General features: G+C 35.8%; 1 protein-coding gene across 2 annotated transcripts in view; it reads left to right on the forward strand.

Annotated features, from left to right (window-relative positions):
* Nucleotides 1-21381, forward strand: part of shisa7b (shisa family member 7) — a 47543-nt gene that overhangs the window by 12027 nt on the left and 14135 nt on the right. The window contains exons 5-6 of one of the 2 annotated variants that reach the window (XM_061742184.1): nt 2833-2901; nt 12807-13043. In XM_061742184.1, coding sequence (XP_061598168.1) covers nt 2833-2901; nt 12807-13043 — 306 coding nt within the window. The remainder of the gene's footprint in view (nt 1-2832; nt 2902-12806; nt 13044-21381) is intronic. The other variant, XM_061742185.1, reaches the window with a different exon arrangement.

The raw sequence follows: 21381 nt of genomic DNA on the forward strand, positions 1-21381 counted from the left end.
ATTTCACCACATACACTGCAAAAATCCAAATCTTACCAGGAATATTTTCTTATTTCTAGTTAAAATGTCTCATTTTTAGTAAAAAAATCTCATTACACTTAAAACAAGAGTCATTATCAGAAAAATAACTTGTTATTTGACAATTTTCACCTGTTTCAAGTAATTTTTACTTAAAATAAGTAGAAAAAATCTGCCAGTGGGACAAGATTTATCTTCACAAAAAAATCTTGTCCCACTGGCAGATTTTTCTACTTATTTTAAGTGAAAATCTACTTGAAACAGGTGAAAATTGTTGTTTTTTCAGCGATGAGTCTTGTTTTAAGTGTAATGAGATTTTTTTTTTACTAAAAATGAGACATTTTAACTAGAAATAAAACAAATGTTCTTGTTAAGATTTTGAGTTTTTGCAGTTAGGTTATTAAAATATTTTAACTTTATATAAACACTGCAAAAACTCAAATATTACCAGGAATATTTTTCTTGTTTCTAGTTAAAATGTCTCATTTTTAGTCAAAAAATCTCATTACACTTAAAACAAGAGTCATTACCAGAAAAATAACTTGTTATTTGACAATTTTCACCTTTTTCAAGTTAATTTTCACTTGAAATAAGTAGAAAAATCTGCCAGTGGGACAAGATTTATCTTCTACACTGCAAAAACTCAAAATTTTAACAAGAATATTCGTCTTATTTCTAGTTAAAATGTCTCATTTTTAGTCAAAAAAATCTCATTACACTTAAAACAAGAGTCATCACTGGAGAAAAATTTAAAATAAGTAGAAAAATCTGCCAGTGGAACAAGATTTTTTACTTGTAATGAAGATAAATCTTGTCCCACTGGCAGATTTTTCTACTTATTTCAAGTGAAAATTTACTTGAAACAGGTGAAAATTGTCAAATAACAAGTTATTTTTCTGGTAATGACTCTTGTTTTAAGTGTAATGAGATTTTGTGACTAAAAATGAGACATTTTAACTAGAAATAAGACAAATATTCCTGGTAAGATTTTGAGTTTTTGCAGCGTAGCTTCTTGGCTCAGAGATCGTTTTGTCACTTGTTATCAGATTATTATTATAAACGGTCTGAACAGGGTCATAGTTTAGGGAACCTCTTAAACATGAGCCAAAAAAACCCCTAATAATTCAGAGATGGATTTAATAACTAGTACTCATAAAATGTATTTTACATCCAGACTCTTAGAGTTTATGACGGCTGTAATCTTGAAAAGAAGATTATAGCTTCAGAATCAGAGCACGTTTAAATTGAATATTGTGCCCACGCAGAGACGTAAAAACGCTGCTCATAATATCAAGTTGAAAAGATTATTGGATGCAATTATTATTTTTTTCTTTATTTGACTGGCAGAAGTTTTGCAGGGAGTTGTAAAAAATGTAGTTCTTTTTCCGCTCTGGTGGAAATCAGAGCTGATCTGAACAACAAAGCTCACACACATCTCTCCCTTCACCTCTTCTCTGTCTCTGTCTCTGTCTCTGTCCTCTCATTCTCTCCAGGATTTCAATTGTTCTGCAGATCATTTCTCTGAAAATTCATTCAAAACCTTGATGAGAAATTCAGTAAAAGACAATTTTCATAGGAAGAGCAGAAGCATCTTCTTTACCAAACTTGGACCTGGAACACCTTTTTCAGTTAATAAACACAGAATACGTGTCTTTTGAGGCTCCTTTTTGTTTTTGTAAAGTAATTATTATAGTATATTATCTTCTAACAGATTGCAATTGTTCACTTATCCATGAAATGTTATGAAATCATGAAACCGTATCAAAATGACACCTTCAAATGTAATTAAAAGGAACAGATCTACACTTCTGAGAAACTGAACATTTTAGTTTGAGCGTTTGCTTAAAATGTATTAAACACATTTGGTGTGGATTGATTTTTGCATTCAGCAGATTTATTGACTAGTTGGTTCTTGCACACTGCAAAAACTCAAAATCTTAACCAGAATATTTGTCTTATTTCTAGTTAAAATGTCTAATTTTTAGTCAAAAAATCTCATTACACTTAAAACGAGAGTCATCACCAGAAAAATAACTTATTTGACAATTTTCACCTGTTTCAAGTAAATGTTCACTTGAAATAAGTAATATTTTGAGTTTTTGCAGTGTTTATATAAAGTTAAAATCTTTTAATAACCTAGCTGCAAAAACTCAAAATTTTAACGAAAAAATCTTATCTTATTTCTTGTCTTATTTCTAGTTAAAATGTCTAATTTTTAGTCAAAAAAAAAAATCTCATTACACTTAAAACAGGAGTCATCACTGGAAAAAACAACAATTTTCACCTGTTTCAAGTAGATTTTCACTTAAAATAAGTAGAAAAATCTGCCAGTGGAACAAGACTTTTTTGCTTGTAATGAGAAGATAAATCTTGTCCCACTGGCAGATTTTTCTACTTATTTCAAGTGAAAATTTACTTGAAACAGGTGAAAATTGTTATTTTTACCAGTTATGACTCTTGTTTTAAGTGTAATGAGATTTTTTGACTAAAAATGAGACATTTTAACTAGAAATAAGACCAATATTCCTGGTAAGATTTTGAGTTTTTGCAGTGCACAACAAAGAAAAGAGCAAAAATACAACTCAAGGGGCCTCACATTGGTTTCTTTCTTATTAGCAGTTAAAATCAACAAATGTGCAAATTTCCGCCACTTAAAAAAAAACAATAATTCCTGGAGGGACTGTTCTTTCTCTTTCTCTTGCTGTTTCAGCCGCTGCCTCTCTGTCTCTTTGACACAAATGCTTACTCCACATGCGCCTGTTTGTGTCTCTCGAGTGGTTGTCCATCAGTTTGTTGGCTCTGTTCTTTTTGCAGCTGGGAACTTGCACCACCCTTATAACCAGCAGGGTTCTGCTTCCAGCCCCAAACACTCTGCTACCATCGGTAAGCCTCGTGGTGTAGCAGGCCGGACCAGCGCGGGTGGTGGTGGGCCGGCGGGCCTCTCCACCGCGCTGTCTGTCTGTCCTGCGTTAGTATGACGGCCTGCTCCGCTGCTGCACTCTGCTGCTGCTGCACTGCAAAAACTCAAAATCTTAAGAATAATTGTATTTTTTCTAGTTAAAATGTCTCATTTTTAGTAAAAAAAAAATCTCATTACACTTAAAACAAGACTCATCACTAGAAAAAACAACAATTTTCACCTGTTTCAAGTAGATTTTCACTTAAAATAAGTAGAAAAATCAGATTTTTCTACTTATTTCAAGTGAAAATTAACTTGAAACAGGTGAAAATTGTAAAATAACAAGTTATTTTTCTGGTACTGACTCTTGTTTTAAGTGTAATGAGATTTTTTGACTAAAAATGAGACATTTTAACTAGAAATGAGACAAATATTCCTGGTAAGATCTTGAGTTTTTGCAGTGTGTTGCCAGTGTCAACACCACTTTGCGGCAACGTGTACTTGATTTGAATCAGAACATGATCATACACTAAAAAAAAATGTATCTAAGCGCATTTAAATATAACATATTTAAATCTGTGATATTAAAAATTAAAAATGAAGTTGCTTTACATGAATACATCTAGTTTTGAACTTAATCTGCATTTGTTCAAAAAACAAGACATTGTGCATTTTTTCCTTAACAAGCAGTATTTATGTAATCCCAGTAATCTTTAATTTACACACAAACAACAAGCATTGATCTTGTTGTATTTACTTTCCCTTTAACAATTTTAATCTATTGGGCAGATTGACCAACGTTTAGATGAAACATGCTTTATTTGTTTAAGTAGAAACCACAGTAAAAAATATCTTGCTTGATCTACTTTAAAAAAATTAAGGCAACTTTTTTGCATGAGATTTTTATGTAGATCAAGACTAGTCTTTGTATAAACTACTTAATTTTTAATATGTACAAAATTCTTTTGCTAGTAAAGTCAACTTAATTTTTTTATTTTTTTTTCTTCCTTGTTTTTTCTTTTTTTTCCCTCTTTTTTCCTTTTTTTGTTTCTTTTTATTTTTTCCATTTTTTTATTTTTTTTCCTTTTTTCTCTTTTTTTCTTCTTTTTTTATTTTTTCTTTTTAAAGTCAACTTAATTTTGATAAATACAGTAAACTTAACACAATTAAGTTGACTGTACTTGCAAACTGTATTATTCACATACATAAAATTAAGTAGTTTAAACAAAGACTAGTCTTTCTTGATCTACATAATAATCTCATGCAAAGCTTATTTTTAAGTAGATCAAGCACAATATTTGTATCAGTGTATGTTGATATAATTCTCCTTGCCGCATAGTTGTGTTGAATCGACACGTTTTTGATAAGAGTGTGAGCTGAAACTTGTCTGACCTTGCTGACTGCAAGCCTGTCTTCCCTGTTCCCCACAAGCCTGCCTGTTCCCGTTCCTCTCTGTGTAGCGGTGGCGTGCTCTTGTGCTTACAGATGACACTAAACATGAGAGGAGGTCGTGGCAAAAGAAGAAAAAGAAAAATCACGCCTCTCGTCTGTTTTCCCAGGCTCCGCAACTAGAAAACAAAAAAGCAATGCTAGTGATTTATCTTCCAAAAGTATACACTGCAAAAACTCAAAATCTTACCAGGAATATTTTCTTATGTTTAGTTAAAATGTCTCATTTTTAGTCAAAAAATCTCATTACATTTAAAACAAGAGTCATTACCAGAAAAATAACTTGTTATTTGACCATTTTCACCTGTTTCAAGTAAATTTTCACTTGAAATAAGTAGAAAAATCTGCCAGTGGGACAAGATTTATCTTCTCATTACAAGCAAAAAAATCTGGTTCCACTGGTAGATTTTTCTACTTATTTCAAGTGAAAATCTACTTGAAACAGGTGAAGTCTTGTTTTAAGTGTAATGAGATTTTTGACTAAAAATGAGACATTTTAACTAGAAATAAGACAAATATTCTTGTTAAGATTTTGAGTTTTTGCAGTGTGTTTTCCCAGGCTTCGCAGCTAGAAAACAAAAAAGCAATGCTAGTGATGTATCTTCCCAAAGTAGCCCACAGTTGCATCCATCACCTAAATGAGCTCCTTTTTATATGTAGAATAATCGTTTATGGAGGCCTTTTCTGGTGAGTCTAGCACGGCTATGACAGAGTACTGGATGCGGTTGCCATGGAAACGTGATGATGATGGAGATAAGGATGATTTCCACTGAACTTTTGAAGTTTCAGAGCCAGTTATTCTGAGCTTTTACACCTACATGCGTCCCTCCTGGACTGAATTACACAAGAAGACAACAGCAATGAATAAAATCACATTAGAGTACAGATACAGTACAGTTGAACTGAAACGCTTTGTAGATTAGGGTATTAAATGACGATATAATAAAATGAAAAAAAAAATGAGGGAGGGAAGATTAGTTTTCAAATCATTCATGTCTAATCATTGGTTGTAATTGCATGATTTTTAAACTTAAGATACTTAGTTAAATTAAATAATTTGGTTTTCTCTGTCCTCATTTTTCTATAGTTTTTCATTGTTCTTACGCTTCATTTATTATGGCCGTCTTCCAGTGCATTGTATGTCTCAGCTCAACTCTGTTCTTCTTTGGTTGTCCATCTTAGCTGTTTTAGGAGTGTTTTCTTTTCTTCTTAAGGTAATCTTTTCATTTTCTTTTCTTTTTTTTTATCTGAGTGAGAAACACTCGCCCTGTTAACAAGTGCACACTTCCTGGATCTCTGATGGGCCGGATCTGTCACAGCAGTGGAGCGAAATGTCAGACCATTTTCCTTTAGTGCAGCTCACACGGCACCGAGGGGCAGAATAAAGGAATAAAGGTGTTACTGCGCAGATTGAGAGTTGATACCCCACGTGTGCACGTGGACACCAAAATAGGGCTTTCCGACAGCACTAGCACTGCAAAAACTCAAAATCTTAACAAGAATATTTGTCTTATTTCTAGTTAAAATGTCTCATTTTTAGTTAAAAAAAAATCTCATTACACATAAAACAAGACTCATCACTGGAAAAAAACAACAATTTTCTCCTGTTTCAAGTACATTTTCACTTAAAATAAGTAATCTCATTACACTTAAAACTGAAAATCTACTTGAAACAGGTGAAAATTGTTGTTTTTTCCAGTGATGAGTCTTGTTTTAAGTGTAATGAGATTTTTTTTTTACTAAAAAATAGACATTTTAACTAGAAATAAGACAAATATTCTTGTTAAGATTTTGAGTTTATGCAGTTAGGTTATTAAAATATTTTAACTTTATATAAACACTGCAAAAACTCAAAATATTACCAGGAATATTTGTCTTATTTCTAGTTAAAATGTCTCATTTTTAGTTTAAAAAAAATCTCATTACACTTAAAACAAGACTCATCACTGGAAAAAACAACAATTTTCACCTGTTTCAAGTAGATTTTCACTTAAAATAAGTAGAAAAATCTGCCAGTGGGACAAGTTTTTTTGCTTGTAATGAGAAGATAAATCTTGTCCCACTGGCAGATTTTTCTACTTATTTCAAGTGAAAATTTACTTGAAACAGGTGAAAATTGTCAAATAACAAGTTATTTTTCTGCTAATGACTCTTGTTTTAAGTGCAATGAGATTTTTTTTGACTAAAAAATGAGACATTTTAACTAAAAATAAGACAAATATTCCTGGTAAGATTTTGAGTTTTTGCAGTGTACTGATTCGGTGCCGAATAAACTGGTGCTACGCTGCACCTTGCTGGGCCAGATGCAAGAACGCTACGCCATGAAAATGATAACCAATCGCAACTGCCATGTTTAAACAAACCTCTGAGTTTAAAACTCCTGCATGCATTCTTATTGATTTAACCATGCGATCAAAAATACATCGACTGTACAGCAAACATGTGACTATTGTCCTGAAATGTTAACACCATCGGTATTGATGGTTGACACTTACACAAAGTCCATTCCGGCCTCTAAATAAGATTTTTTGGGCCAGGATCAGAATCTGCACAAACCGAAATTCGATTTCCATCAGTTGCATTTCCATTACACCAAAGAAACCCAAAACTCTGAATTTGTGATAAATGTACGGCTGCAGGGGGTCCGTGTTTCTCTTTAAAGGGGTACAAGTCTCCTAGCCCTCTCTCTCTGTATCTCCATATCTCCATATCTCATCATGTGAGACTTCTCTTCAAAATAATGGATAAAAACATATTTAGTCTTTGACAGATTATTATTGCTGTTGCTGCTGCTGCTGCGAAAATGGTCAACAGGAGACGAAGGGAGTACATGATCATTAAAATGATGATGCAGAGGCAAAGGCCTTCTGTAATGCAGTCATGGCTAATGATTGAAGCATTGTTGTGGCAAAACTATCATATTAATGAGGCCAAAAACCTCTGGAAACTACATTTTAATGACCTTAGATTACCCTGCAACGTCACAAGCAGTTGTGCCAGACACGTTTCTGCAATAAACTGGATTATCGACGCGTCTGAGAAACCACCTCATGAAAGCGTAAAAAGGTTTTTGCGATGTTTGGCAGTTTTTTTCCAATTAGAGGCGTTTCCGTTACAGGTTTTACTTCGCTATACTTGTGTTTTTTGTGCAAATCTAGGGGTAATGGCAATCAATCATCATTGTGATTCTGAGGGATTTCATGCTCCTTTTAATCATTCCCTGCCTCGGCTTTGGGGATGTAATACATTTCGTAGGGTCCTGGCTCTCCAGTGCTCTCCGGCCAGTGGAAAAGAGAGCCAGCTCTTTGTAGAACCTGTTAGAAATGGCTTGAGCAGCAGCACCGACACTGAGTTGGTCAAAAAGCCCTTGTAGCACCCTATAATGTAATAATTTCCTATAATGTAATAATTTCCTATAATGTAATAATTTCCTGAAAATGTAATAACGCCTGAAAATGTAATAAAATTTGCACTCAACTCAATCGAAAATGTTATAAAACCCAATAATGTAATAACTTCACCAATAATGTAATAAAATATCCTGACTGATATTGTAATAAAGTTTTTACCGATAATGTAATACCTTATTACATTATTGGGAATTTATTACATTTTCAGGTGGGTCTTTTTTTTTCTTCCAAAACTGATAATGTAAAACTTGACAAATAATGTAATATATTTGTTCCTTTTCAGTCCAGAGTTCTACATTTTGTGTTTTAAGTATCTAAAAATGTTATATACACTGGATTTGAAACACCAGAATGACTATTGGGTTAAATTGCAGACTTTGAGTACCATGTAATAAATTCCCAATAACGTAATAAGGTATAACATTATTGGTAAAAAAGTTATTACAATATCCGTCAGGGTATTTTATTACATTATTGGTGAAGTTATTACATTATTGGGTTTTATTACATTTTTGATTGAGTTAAGTGCAAATTTCATTACATTTTCAGGCGTTATTACATTTTCAGGAAATTATTACATTATAGGAAATTATTACATTATAGGGTGGCACTGGCAGATTTTTCTACTTATTTTAAGTGAAAATCTACTTGAAACAGGTGAAAATTGTAGTTTTTTCCAGTGATGAGTCTTGTTTTAAGTGTAATGAGATTTCTTTGACTAAAAATGAGACATTTTAACTAGAAATAAGACAAATATTCCTGGTAATATTTTGAGTTTTTGCAGTGTTTATATAAAGTTAAAATCTTTTAATAACCTAACTGCAAAAACTCAAAATCTTAACAAGAATATTTGTCTTATTTCTAGTTAAAATGTCTAATTTTTAGTAAAAAAAAAATCTCATTACACTTAAAACAAGACTCATCACTGGAAAAAACAACAATTTTCACCTGTTAATAAAATTTGCACTTAACTCAATCGAAAATATAATAAAACCCAATAATGTAATAACTTCACCAACAATGTAATAAATTATCCTGACTGATATTGTAATAACATTTTTACCGATAATGTAATACCTTATTACATTATTGGGAATTTATTACATTTTCAGGTGGGTCTTTTTTTTTCTCCCAAAACTGATAATGTAATACTTGACAAATAATGTAATATATTTGTTCCTTTTTAGTCCAGAGTTCTACATTTTGTGTTTTAAGTATCTAAAAATGTTATATACACTGGATTTGAAACACAGGAATGACTATTGGGTTAAATTGCAGACTTTGAGTAGCATGTAATAAATTCCCAATAATGTAATAAGGTATTACATTATTGGTAAAAATGTTATTACAATATCCGTCAGGGTATTGTATTACATTATTGGTGAAGTTATTACATTATTGGGTTTTATTACATTTTCGATTGCAAGTGCAAATTTCATTACATTTTTAGGCGTTATTACATTTTCAGGAAATTATTACATTATAGGAAATTATTACATTATAGGAAATTATTACATTATAGGGTGAAATTATTACATTATAGGAAATTATTACATTATAGGGTGAAATTATTACATTATAGGGTGCTACAGCCCTAAAAGACCACAATTTGTAAACCAAGAGCAGAAATTTCAACTTTTCTGTTATATGGCATCAAATATCTTTTGTAATGAGCTGCAAAATCACATGTGCAGCTTCCACTCTACACATGGAGATGTTTTGTGTTGCCTCTCCCATGGTGGGAACGAGCTAATGCCCTCAGGTTAACGGGAACTGCCTCCAGTGGAAAACAAAGCAGAGATGAATCGAGTACAAACGAGTTGAGTTGAGCTGTAGTATGCAGTGGAAAGAAAAACGACATTAACAACGGCTATGTGTTAGGAAGATCAAAAGATCTGAACTCGTGCGCTCCTCACAGTTCAAACAATGTTCATTTTTTCCAGTATCAAAGTTCTAAAGAAAAAAATCAATGACTTTTGACTCATGAAAGCAATCAGAATAATCCTGTATCCTCACGCAAAAGCAAAGTGCAGTTTTCTCACTGTGTGTGATTCTTACTTATTTCTTTTCTACGAGCTTCACCGTGCTCAGTTGTTGCTTTTAAAACGGTCTGACCTCAGAACTAGCATTGCTTTTTCCCACTCTATGTGTAATAAGTAGCGTGTAAAGGTCGATGTACTCTGTGCTCCCTGAGTGCCACTTAACAGAGACATCACTGGCCGTTACTGCCCGTCGCTGGCACTGGTCAATGGCCACTATATGTTTGGCATTTATCTTAATAAGATCACAGCCCTCGACCATCACCACCCTGAATGGACTCAACACTGATGGTGTCTCCCTTTAAGATGCAAAACAACCGTAAAGAGCCACCGTTGCATAGTTTAACAACACTGCAAAAACTCAAAATATTACCAGGAATATTTGTCTTATTTAATATTTGAAATAAGTAGAAAAATCTGCCAGTGGGACAAGATTTATCTTCTCATTACAAGTAAAAAAATCTTGTTCCACTGGCAGATTTTTGAAAATTGTTGTTTTTTCCAGTGATGAGTCCTGTTTTAAGTGTAATGAGATTTTTTTTTTACTAAAAATTAGACATTTTAACTAGAAATAAGACAAATATTCTTGTTGAGATTTTGAGTTTTTGCAGTGGGGAAAAATGATTTTTTTTTTAACTTTATTTATCACAGGTGAACTTGGCAGCGATAAACTATCCTGTGTTCGAAATTCCACTTTAAGGATTACAGTTACCTTTACAGTAAAATGTTCAAATTTGACTGAATCACATATTAAATATTCACATGCAATTCTGCATTTTTTATTTAAAAAGGCCTAATTTTGTTTTTCCATGATTTCTGAGTTACTTACAACATTACACTGCAAAAACTCTAAATCTTACCAGGAATATTTGTCTTATTTCTAGTTAAAATGTCTAATTTTTAATTAAAAAAAATCTCATTACACTTAAAACAGGAATATTTGTCTTATTTTTAGTTAAATTGTCTCATTTTCTAGTCAGAAAATTCTCATTGCACTTAAAACAGGAGTCATTACCAGAAAAATAACTTGTTATTTGACCATTTTCACCTATTTCAAGTAAATTTTTCTACTTATTTTAAGTGAAAATCTACTTGAAACAGGTGGAAATTGTTGTTTTTTTCCAGTGATGAGTCTTGTTTTAAGTGTAATGAGATTTTTTTTTACTAAAAATGAGACATTTTAACTAGAAATAAGACAAATATTCTTGTTAAGATTTTGATTTTTGCAGTTAGGTTATTAAAAGATTTTAACTTTATATAAACACTGAAAAAACTCAAAATATTACCAGGAATATTTGTCTTATTTCTAGTTAAAATGTCTCACTTTTAGTCAAAAAATCTCATTACACTTAAAACAAGACTCGTTACCAGAAAAATAACTTATTTGACAATTTTCACCTGTTGAAAAAAAATGAGACATTTTAACTAGAAATAAGACAAATATTCTTGTTAAGTTTTTGCAGTGTACTGCTTTATATATTTAGAATTTAACATTCCCTTTTAAAACCCAGTTTAAGTTACAATTTCTGATTCAATTTCAAAAGTTGATGACGACCCAGCCGTACATGGCGCATGTTTGAGATTTCCGACGTAACATTGGACGTGAGCCTTCGTCCCTGTTCAAATCTAGAGAAGCTCCACCGCTGAGTGCACCAACATGTTGGGTCATTTAGAGTGCTGTGTGTTTGCTTTTTGGAGCGTATGAATGTACTTGTATACCTTTTTTATGATGTAACTGATACCAGTATACATGTTGCAAAACAGACATTGGTCCCCCTCCCCCACGCAGCAAAGCTTACATAAGGCAAACCCATTTTTACGTGTATTGATCAATGTGCTGCTTTTGCACTTTGCATTAATGTGAATGTGTGTGTATGTATATTCTTCCTGATGCAATTAGTTTATTTCTATGTATATATATGTTGCTGTAGGAGCCTGAGATGAACAAAGTAGTATTTATAGATGATGCCACTTCCCGTGTTCATTTTCTCACCTTCCTATCTTCATTTTTAAATTTGTTCCACTTGCTGTTACTTTTGCTTTGTTTTCAAGACTTTTCTTTAATATCTGTCATTTTGTGCTTTCATTCTTTTCCCTCTGTATTTCATTCATCCATTCCTTCTCCTTTCACCCCTGCTCATAATTAGGGCCCGAGCACTGACAGTGCGAAGGCCCTAATGTATCTGTAGGAAATGTTTTTGTTTTTCTCGTTTTTCTCGTTTTTCTTCCGACGAAACAAGGGCCTTTTTTCCCCCTAAAGGTTCCTCAAAAGTTCCACCAAATTTTGCATGCAAACCAGGCCTGGCGAAAACTGTGATATTTAATGGTTTGCATTAATGGGCGTGGCCTAATGGCTCAACAGCGCCCCCTAGAAAACTTTGTGCCTCAAGCCCCACAATACGGTTTGACGTACATGCACCAAAATCACACCTGTATGATGGCACAACTTAAAGAAAAGTCTCTTGGCGCCATGGCCGAAACCGAACAGGAAGTCGGCCATTTTGAATTACCGGTAGTCGTGTAATTTTGGCGCAATTTATGCCATTTCTTCGGCCGTTAATACGGCCCGAACCGTAACGTGCACCCAGGTGTGTTATACATCAAAATGTGCGTCTCCATCCTGCGACGATGCACATTACTTTTCTCAGTCAAAAGCGTTACCGTGGCGACTATAGATGCCAAAAAGCGCGCCCCCCCTTCATCTGATTGGTCCATATCCGATAGTTCCTACTTTCTGCCATAACTTTTGAATGGTTTGACATAAAGACTCGTGGGTGGGGTCATCGGACTCGGTATTGAGTCCTTGACCTTTATTGGTGGAAATTGCACGCGCGAGGGCCCGTTCATCGCTGCTTGCAGCTTTAATTTTCCTTGTCATCCATTTTTCATTCTTAATTTCATCCAGTCAATCCACATTCTTTGTGTTCCTCTCTTTTATATATCTTTTTTTATCATCCACTCACTTCCCTTGTTTTCTCTGTCTCTCTGCAGAGCGTGGCGCCCGTATGAACAACAGCTCCCAGCTCTCGTCCGGGTCCTCCCTGATCCCGGGAGGGGGTAAAGGTCTGGCAGGGCTCGGCGGCAGCAGCATGATGGGAGGCAGCATGAGACACAACAGCAGCCACCCGTCTTTCTCCCACTCCTTCCACAACCTGGCCCAGCTGCCGCCCTCGTACGACTCGGCCATGAAGCCCGAGATCAGCCGCTACAGCTCCCTAAAGAGGCTCGGTGAGTCCTGAGGGCGCTGAAAAAAGGGAGGAAGAGAGGGTGGAAAAAGAAAGATGGCAAAGAAAAGATACTAAGGGAGAGGGGAAGGGACTAATTGAATATTGAGAAGCTCTGAGATTTGACAGGTGACACAACACACCAACCAGTGGCCACATTAGAAGTGGCAGTTCCGATTACTTTCATGAATTTGACCTGACCAGAGCTTATTTCAGTCACTTCAATAAGGATTTATCCACCAGATTTTCCGCTAATGATAAACACAGAAAAAAAGGGCCGGGCCAGACAGGTATGTGTTTAGTCTGTGTTGCATCATCTCCACTTTGAACATCAAGCATTTGAAAACTCATAAGTTAAAATACTTTCCCATCCTTTCTTAATACAGACATATCTTTTCTTACAATTTTTTGCTTCTATTTTGCGTGTCCCAAAACTGGAGCAGCATTATTTTGTTACCATTGATGAGCATCATTATTATATCAGTACTGATCAATGATGACTATGATGTTTTCCTCTCCAGAGTTTGGTCACTGGTAGGGCTGTTCGATTTTGCCCAAAAATAAAATCTCGATTTTTTTCTCTCAAAATCCGATTTTCGATTACGATTACGATTATTTTGTGAATTGACAAAAGGCAAAGAAATGATTTCAAATATGCTGTTTTTTTATTGAACATTTGCCCCATTGGGCTTAAAGTGCAAACTTTGCTCTTATTAAACCAAAAATGAATGAATAAAGTGCAAAACTGTAAAATAAGTTAATAAAAAGATTTAAAAAATATAATAAAATATAAAGTTTTATCTCTGGAAAAAAAATCAGCAAATCAGCACTTGCAAACATACAGTAAGTTATATTTCCAATTAAATAAAACAAGACATTTTCTAATTAAAATATCGTGACACTATAAATCACGATATTTTGATTGAAAAATTATATGATTACGGTATCAGAGATACAGCTTTAAGATGGATCAAAAGCTATCTATCTGGTAGAGTCCAATATGTCCAGATGGGAACAAATACGTCTACATGCCTGGATGTCGTCTGTGGGGTCCCACAGGGGTCAGTCTTAGGCCCTAAGCTATTTACTCTATATATCAATGACATAATCAAAACATCTGATGTATTAAAACTTATTTTATTTGCTGATGATACAAATATTTTCTGCTCAGGAAACGACTTGAATATACTGGAAAAAGCGATTAACAGAGAAATGACAAAACTAAATACATGGTTTAATATAAACAAATTATCACTAATTATCACTGGCAAAGACCAAATTCATGTTATTTGGGAGAAATAATGTAAAGAAAAGCATAAACTTGCAAGTTAATGGATACAATATAGAAAGAGTGAGGGAACATAAGGTTCTGGGTATATTAGTGGATGACCTCTTGACATGGCGACCACATGTAAAAATAATTCAAAATAAGATGGCAAGGAGTGTGTCTATTCTGTGGAAATTGCAGAAATCTCTCAATTTAAACTCGCTTAAGACCATATATTCGGCACTAATAGTCCCACATATGAGGTACTGTGTAGAAAATTGGGGTTTCACTTACAAGGGCATTACAGAACCAATATTTAAATTGCAAAAAAAAGCGCTTCGCATCATTCATTCTGTCCCAGCCAGGGCACATACGAACGAACTGTTCATAAAGACGAAATATCTAAAACTGAGAGAGATACTTCATTTTCAGATGCTACAAACAATTTACAAAGCAACACAGGCGGCATTACCAGTAAATGTTCAGAAATTGTTCACTCTTAGTCAAGGTCCTCACAGCATGCGCAGCTTGCTGCAGTTTCAACAGAAAAAGATAAGGACAACGATGGGAAGCCATAGTTTGTCAGTAGCTGGTGTGAAAATGTGGAATAGCCTAAACAATGAATTAAAGTTAGCAAGAAATTTAACTGTTTTCAAACATGGGTTAAAGAAACTGTTATTGAAGGATTATCAAACCTAGGTACAGGAAGGCAATGTCTGGCTATGTGTACAAAACAATGGCAATGTGGGAAATTCAGCACTGGAACACCTGGCATGGAAACAAAACATGGAAACAAAACAAAGTCACTATAAAATGTGTGTGTGTGACATTGAGCTCTATGTATGGTCGGAGGTGTCCAAAGCTCGGGAAGAGATGAAGTCAGTACGAGCGGAGGGGGCAAAGGCGGCTAGAGAGCCAGAGGACGGCGACTAATCAAAATCTGCATTGACACACGCACCTCCATTGCAAAGTGGATTGCATGCAAAAAGAGGCTTGGACATAAAAATAACTGAACAGTGGACACAGTAGTAAATCACAGGAACGGTGATCAGGATGAGTGGACTGGACACGTGTACAAACATACATGCTATCTGGACCGTGAAGGATGAAATTAGACAAATTGCTATGTGGTAAACTATGTATCTTACTGAATTCTGTTGTTGATGTGATCATGAATCTTACATAGAACGGGGCGGGACTTTGATAAGCGTCAGCTTCTCCCGTACCCTTTTCGTCATGTGCTGAGTATGCAATGTATAATGTTCTGGAGATGAAATGTGTCTATATAAACATGCCGAAATAAACGAAATAATAATAATAATAATAAATTAAACTAAACTGGGTCTTTGCATGCTAAATAATAATGCAACCCATGAAGGAGGTAGAGGTGTGTAATGTCAGTCATTACATTTGCTGTTCACATTTGCAAGTTTTTTGCAAGGAACACGAGCCGGTCTACCGCATCTGGCTTGAGGGATGCCCGGTGGCATGTTAGTATATCACCATGGTTACAACGCCCCCTCCTACACTAAAGAGCCTCTCCGATGGGGCACTTGTCGCAGGTATTGAGAGGTATTTCCATCAATCATTAATATGGTATCAATCATTAATATGTGTGCAGACAAGGTAAAAAAAAAAATAAAAAAAAAAAGTGAAAAATCGATTTTACGATTTTCACGTTTTAACATCGTTCTAATTACATAATCGCGATTACGATTTAAAATCGATTAATCGAACAGCCCTAGTCACTGGTTTTGATTTTGGAAGCTCAAATACATGACCACATCTTTAGGAAATACGATTTAAGTATTTCTGGTGCAGACATTTCACCTTGCTGCACACATTCAATCCAATTTTATTTATATAGCGTCTATTACAACACAAGTTATGTACAATACAATACAATTATTATATTATTATATTAACAATGTCAGGTAAAAACTCCCCTAGTGGGAGAAAAACCTTAAGCCAAACAGTGGCAAGAAAAACTCCCCTTTAGGAGGAAGAAACCTTGACCAGGACCAGGATCATAAGGGGGGACCCTCCTTTCGGAGGCCAGCTGGGCAGAGCAGGAAAAGAGAGATCAGACAGAGATAATGAAGAACACAGGCAGGAGCGACGCAGACACAATGGTAAGTTTGTGTACTACAGGGATAACTAGATGAGCAGATGTAGACAGAAAACACTGAGGTGGTCAGAGGGGGGGACTGCAGGGCAGCATGCAGCTCCTGAAGCTCTGGCCTGCAAACATGCACAAAAGAGAAAAGGAAGGGGCAAACCAGCACAACAAACTACAAGAACAATGGAGAACAGTTATGATGATGAGATACTTCTGATTAATAACTGAGGGGTTGATGTGAGGAAAGGAAAGAGAAGAAGAGGAGGGAAGGAGGGACATCGCTCCGTGGATCATGTTGGTGTCTCCCTACAGCGTAGGTTTATAGCAGCATATCTAGGATGAAGCTATTACGTTTATATGTTTAAGACCAATTGCTCTCATCTTATCCTGTATCTGCAGCGATGACTACTGACCCCAACACACTAGAGTTTACACTAACTATAAGATTTACTAAACAGAAAGGTTTTAAGTTTAGTTTTAAAGGTGGAGGTGGTGTCAGTCTCCTTAACCCAGATTGGAAGTTGGTTCCATAGTAATGGTGCCTGATAGCAGAACCCCCGCCCTCCAAATCTACATTTAGATACTCTAGGAACTACGAGTAAACCTGCACTCTGAGAGCGGAGAGCTCTGCCAGGAACATAAGGCACTATCTGGTCTTGCAAATAATGCGGAGCTAAGCCGTTTTGGGCTTTATACGCAAGTAATACATTTTTAAATTGGATTCTGAATTTTACAGGTAGCCAATGGAGCGACGCTAACACTGGAGAGACGTGGTCCCTCCTGCTGATTCCTGTCAGCACTCGTGCTGCTGCATTTTGGATCAGCTGGAGCCTATTCAGCAAATTACTTGGACATCCTGCTAATAACACATTACAGTAATCTAGTCTAGAAGATACAAACGCATGAACTAGTTTTTCTGCATCACTCTGCGAGAGGATTTTCCTAATCTTTGCAATACTTTACGGGGAGCCAAAGGAGGGATGCTACACTGCAAAAACTCAAAATCTTACCAGGAATATTTGTCTTATTTCTAGTTAAAATGTCTCATTTTTAGTCAAAAAATCCCATTACACTTAAAACAAGAGTCATTACCAGAAAGATAACTTGTTATTTGACAATTTTCACCTGTTTCAAGTAAATTTTCACTTGAAATAAGTAGAATAATCTGCCAGTGGGACAAGATTTATCTTCTCATTACAAGCAAAAAAATCTTGTTCCACTGGCAGATTTTTCTACTTGGTTTAAGTGAAAATCTACTTGAAACAGGTGAAAATTGTTGTTTTTTCCAGTGACGAGTCTTGTTTTAAGTGTAATGAGATTTTTTTTACTAAAAATGAGACATTTTAACTAGAAATAAGACAAACATTCTTGTTAAGATTTTGAGTTTTTGCAGTGTAACACTGGTCTCTCCTGCTGATTCCTGTCAACATTCACGCTGCTGCATTTTGGATCAGCTGGAGTCTCTTCATAGAATTCCTTAGACATCCTGCTAATAAAACCAGGGCCGTTTCTAGAAAATGATGACTAGGGCTGCATCTCAGATCAGAGGGGGTGCACATGCCTGGCACGTTATTCAACACTAAATTATGCATTTTCCCATAATTTCAAGCGGAATGATACTAGTAAAACAAGAATATTTAAAGTGTATTTCAAATGCTTTATTGCAGCAATATTGCTGCAGAACAAAGAAAATGCTACATTTAGTCTGGGCTACCTCACCCATCAGATAATCCAGGGGTTCTTAACCTTTCTGACCTGGGGCCCAATTTTTTCAGTACAGAGTGGCCCGGGGCCCATTAAATATAAACACTGTATAGCAGGGGTATTCAACTTTAAGAGGTCCATTTAGAGAAAATGTACTCAAGCGAAGGTCCAGAACATCATAATATATATATATATATATATATGTTTGTGTGTGTGTATATATATTCAAGTAGCCTCATAGTTGTATCAACATCTGCATCTGACTGTTATATTAAAAAAGTACATATTTGCCAATTAACATGTTTAACTTGAATTAAACATATTTTTTTCTCTTAAAAATAAAGTAGATTTTATTTTATTTTTCAAATGCTATCTTATTTTATTTCTCTACCAGCAGTTTGAATTTCCCCTTTTCTTTGTTAATTGTCTCAACACATTTTTATACTAAATTAATATAAACACATCTTAACAATTTAAGGTTCAGGTTCAGGTTCTCATATGCATGTGGAGGTGCTCATTGATGAGCCTGAAACGATATTTAGTTTTAATTATGTTCACTGTGGAGAAAGCTGCTTCACAGCTGTATCTGGACCCAAACATGGGTGTTTTAAGATGCTCAGCTTATTTTTCTGTGACTTCAGTTCAGACTTGAGTGGATATGTTTGATGAAAAACTTTGTGTTTTGTTTCAGTGGCGTTTCACTTTCGCACTTTGAACGCCACGGTCTCTGAACGTATGAGACACTGGTTTTGTCCCAGTGGGAAGACTGAACCAGGATGAATCTGTCCATTCCGGGTTGCATATTTAAAAATACAGCGAGGACAAAACTTAGTTTGATTTTACTTTAAGTTATTTACATTAATAAGTTGTCAGGACTCAGTGTGTCGGGTTCATCCGAGCCTGATCAGCTGCGACGGGCACAGCCCGCACAGCCCGCACCGCAGCTCTCTGGTCGCGCTGCAGCAGTTACTTTCCGATGCTTTTTCGAAAGCCCGAACAGTCCAGTCCAGCAGACACGACAGCCCACGCATCTACATCTACTATCCTTCAGCAGTAACGACGGAGCCGCCGCCCGAGCGGCAGCCTCAGCCGACCTCCCCGGCCGCGGGGACGCGCCGGGATAAATGAGCACGCCGCGCTCGCTCGCTCTGGGCGCAGACCCAATTAATCGATCCCTAATCCTGGCGGATCTAAACCTACTCTGTGCAAAATGAAGGATTTTCTCTGTAAAGACACACCATTTCTCTTACTATTACACGTACAGCTAGCTGAGTGTCTTCTTCTCCTCATTTGGTCGGGAGTTGCTATGCAGTCCCGCGGCCCCCGCGGCCCACACGTACAAAACTGATTTTTTTTTTGGCGGCCCACTAGATGGCGCTCGCGGCCCAAGTGTGGGCCGCGGCCCTATGGTTAAGAATCACTGGTATAATCTACACTGCAAAAATTCAAAATCTTAACAAGAATATTTGTCTTATTTGTAGTTAAAATGGCTCATTTTTAGTCTAAAAAAATCTTATTACACTTAAAACAAGATTCATCACTGGAAAAAACAACAATTTACACCTGTTTCAAGTAGATTTTCACTTAAAATAAATAGAAAAATCTGCCAGTGGAACAAGATTTTTTTGCTTGTAATAAGAAGATAAATCTTGTTCCACTGGCAGATTCTTCTACTTATTTCAAGTGAAAATTGACTTGAAACAGGTGAAAATTGTCAAATAACAAGTTATTTTTCTGGTAATGACTCTTGTTTTAAGTGTAATAAGATTTATTGACTAAAAATGAGACATTTTAACTAGAAATAAGACAAATATTCCTGGTAAGATTTTAAGTTTTTGTCAGTTTTTTTCCCGTCTTTTCAACTGAGCATGCAAACACATAAACTAAGGGTGCAATGCATGCTTATGCACCCTCGTAGAACCGGGCCTGAATAAAACCTTACAGTAATCTAGTCTAGAAAATACAAATACGTGACCTCGTGACTGTAGTCCTGACAATGTATTTGCATTCAGTGAATATAGGAACACAAATGCTTAAATCAGTCAGGCGTGCCAAGGTGCTGATTTTAAGCTGTCGATTCCTTATCACAAAGTACAAATGATGTCTAAAGGAGCACCATGTGAATATAACAAATGTGTACCATTCGCTTCACTGCACTTGGCTGCACTTCGCTGCATACTTTGTGTGCATAACATTTAGCTTTATGTGCCATAAATGTGGAAGGAGAATGTGTGAACGGATGACTCCGGACGATGTTTGGACATGAATCTGCCAAGTCTATATATGAAAAAGGTGAAAGATGAAAGAACTGGAGGGAGCTGTGTGAGACGAGTGCAAAGAGGAAGGAAAATAATTGAGAAGGCAGAAAGTGCCAGAACGCTGGACTTAAAGGGGCAAAGAAAACCATCACTCTAAAAAGACTAGACACGCAGAAAAAGAAAAGGCAGCTGCAGAGACGAGGGCAGACAACCTGAAGGGCTGCAAAGAAATGTTAAAAAGACAGAATGAGAGATCCAGAAGCATGAATGTGAATATAGTAAAAGAAATTGGCTTTTTAGAAAGGAAGCAAAGGCTTGTGAGGGAGCTGACGGTGTAAATAAGGGGCAACATGAAGGTGAAACAGATAAAGGAAGATGGAGATGCAGGGAGGTCGAGCGAGCAAATGGAGAGAAAAAAGGGATTGGATGGGGGAGGGACATTTACTGTCTGGTCTGCAGAGGCCGCGCTGCGTTTTATGAAGAAGAAGAAGAAGAAGAGTGGCCACAGCCTCTTTCTGTCTGTCTTTACCTCTCTGACTGCAGGGGGATGGGAGGAACGAGGATGAGTGATGGATGGTTGATACTAGGGATGGGCGGTATGGACTTAAAAATTTATCACGATTATTTCTGGCATTTATCCCAATAACGATAAAAATGACGATAGAAAAAAAAAAACAAATTCAACTCCACCTTTTCAACTATAAATCTATCTCGCTCTCAGATCTGCCATGTTTGTTACACAAAAATGTATCAACGGGAATTTATCCTCTTTCTTTCTTTCTTTCTTTCTTTCTTTCTTTCTTTCTTTCTTTCTTTCTTTCTTTCTTTCTTTCTTTCTTTCTTTCTTTCTTTCTTTCTTTCTTTCTTTCTTTCTTTCTTTCTTTCTTTCTTTCTTTCTTCCTTCCTTCCTTCCTCCTGCTCTCTCCTTCCTTCTTCCCTTCCCCTTTTCTCCCTTCCTTCTCCCTCTTCCTTCCTTCCTTCCTTCCTTCCTTCC

This window comes from Cololabis saira, chromosome 15 (genome assembly GCF_033807715.1).
Source record: "Cololabis saira isolate AMF1-May2022 chromosome 15, fColSai1.1, whole genome shotgun sequence".
In the NCBI taxonomy this organism is placed as follows: domain Eukaryota; kingdom Metazoa; phylum Chordata; class Actinopteri; order Beloniformes; family Belonidae; genus Cololabis; species Cololabis saira.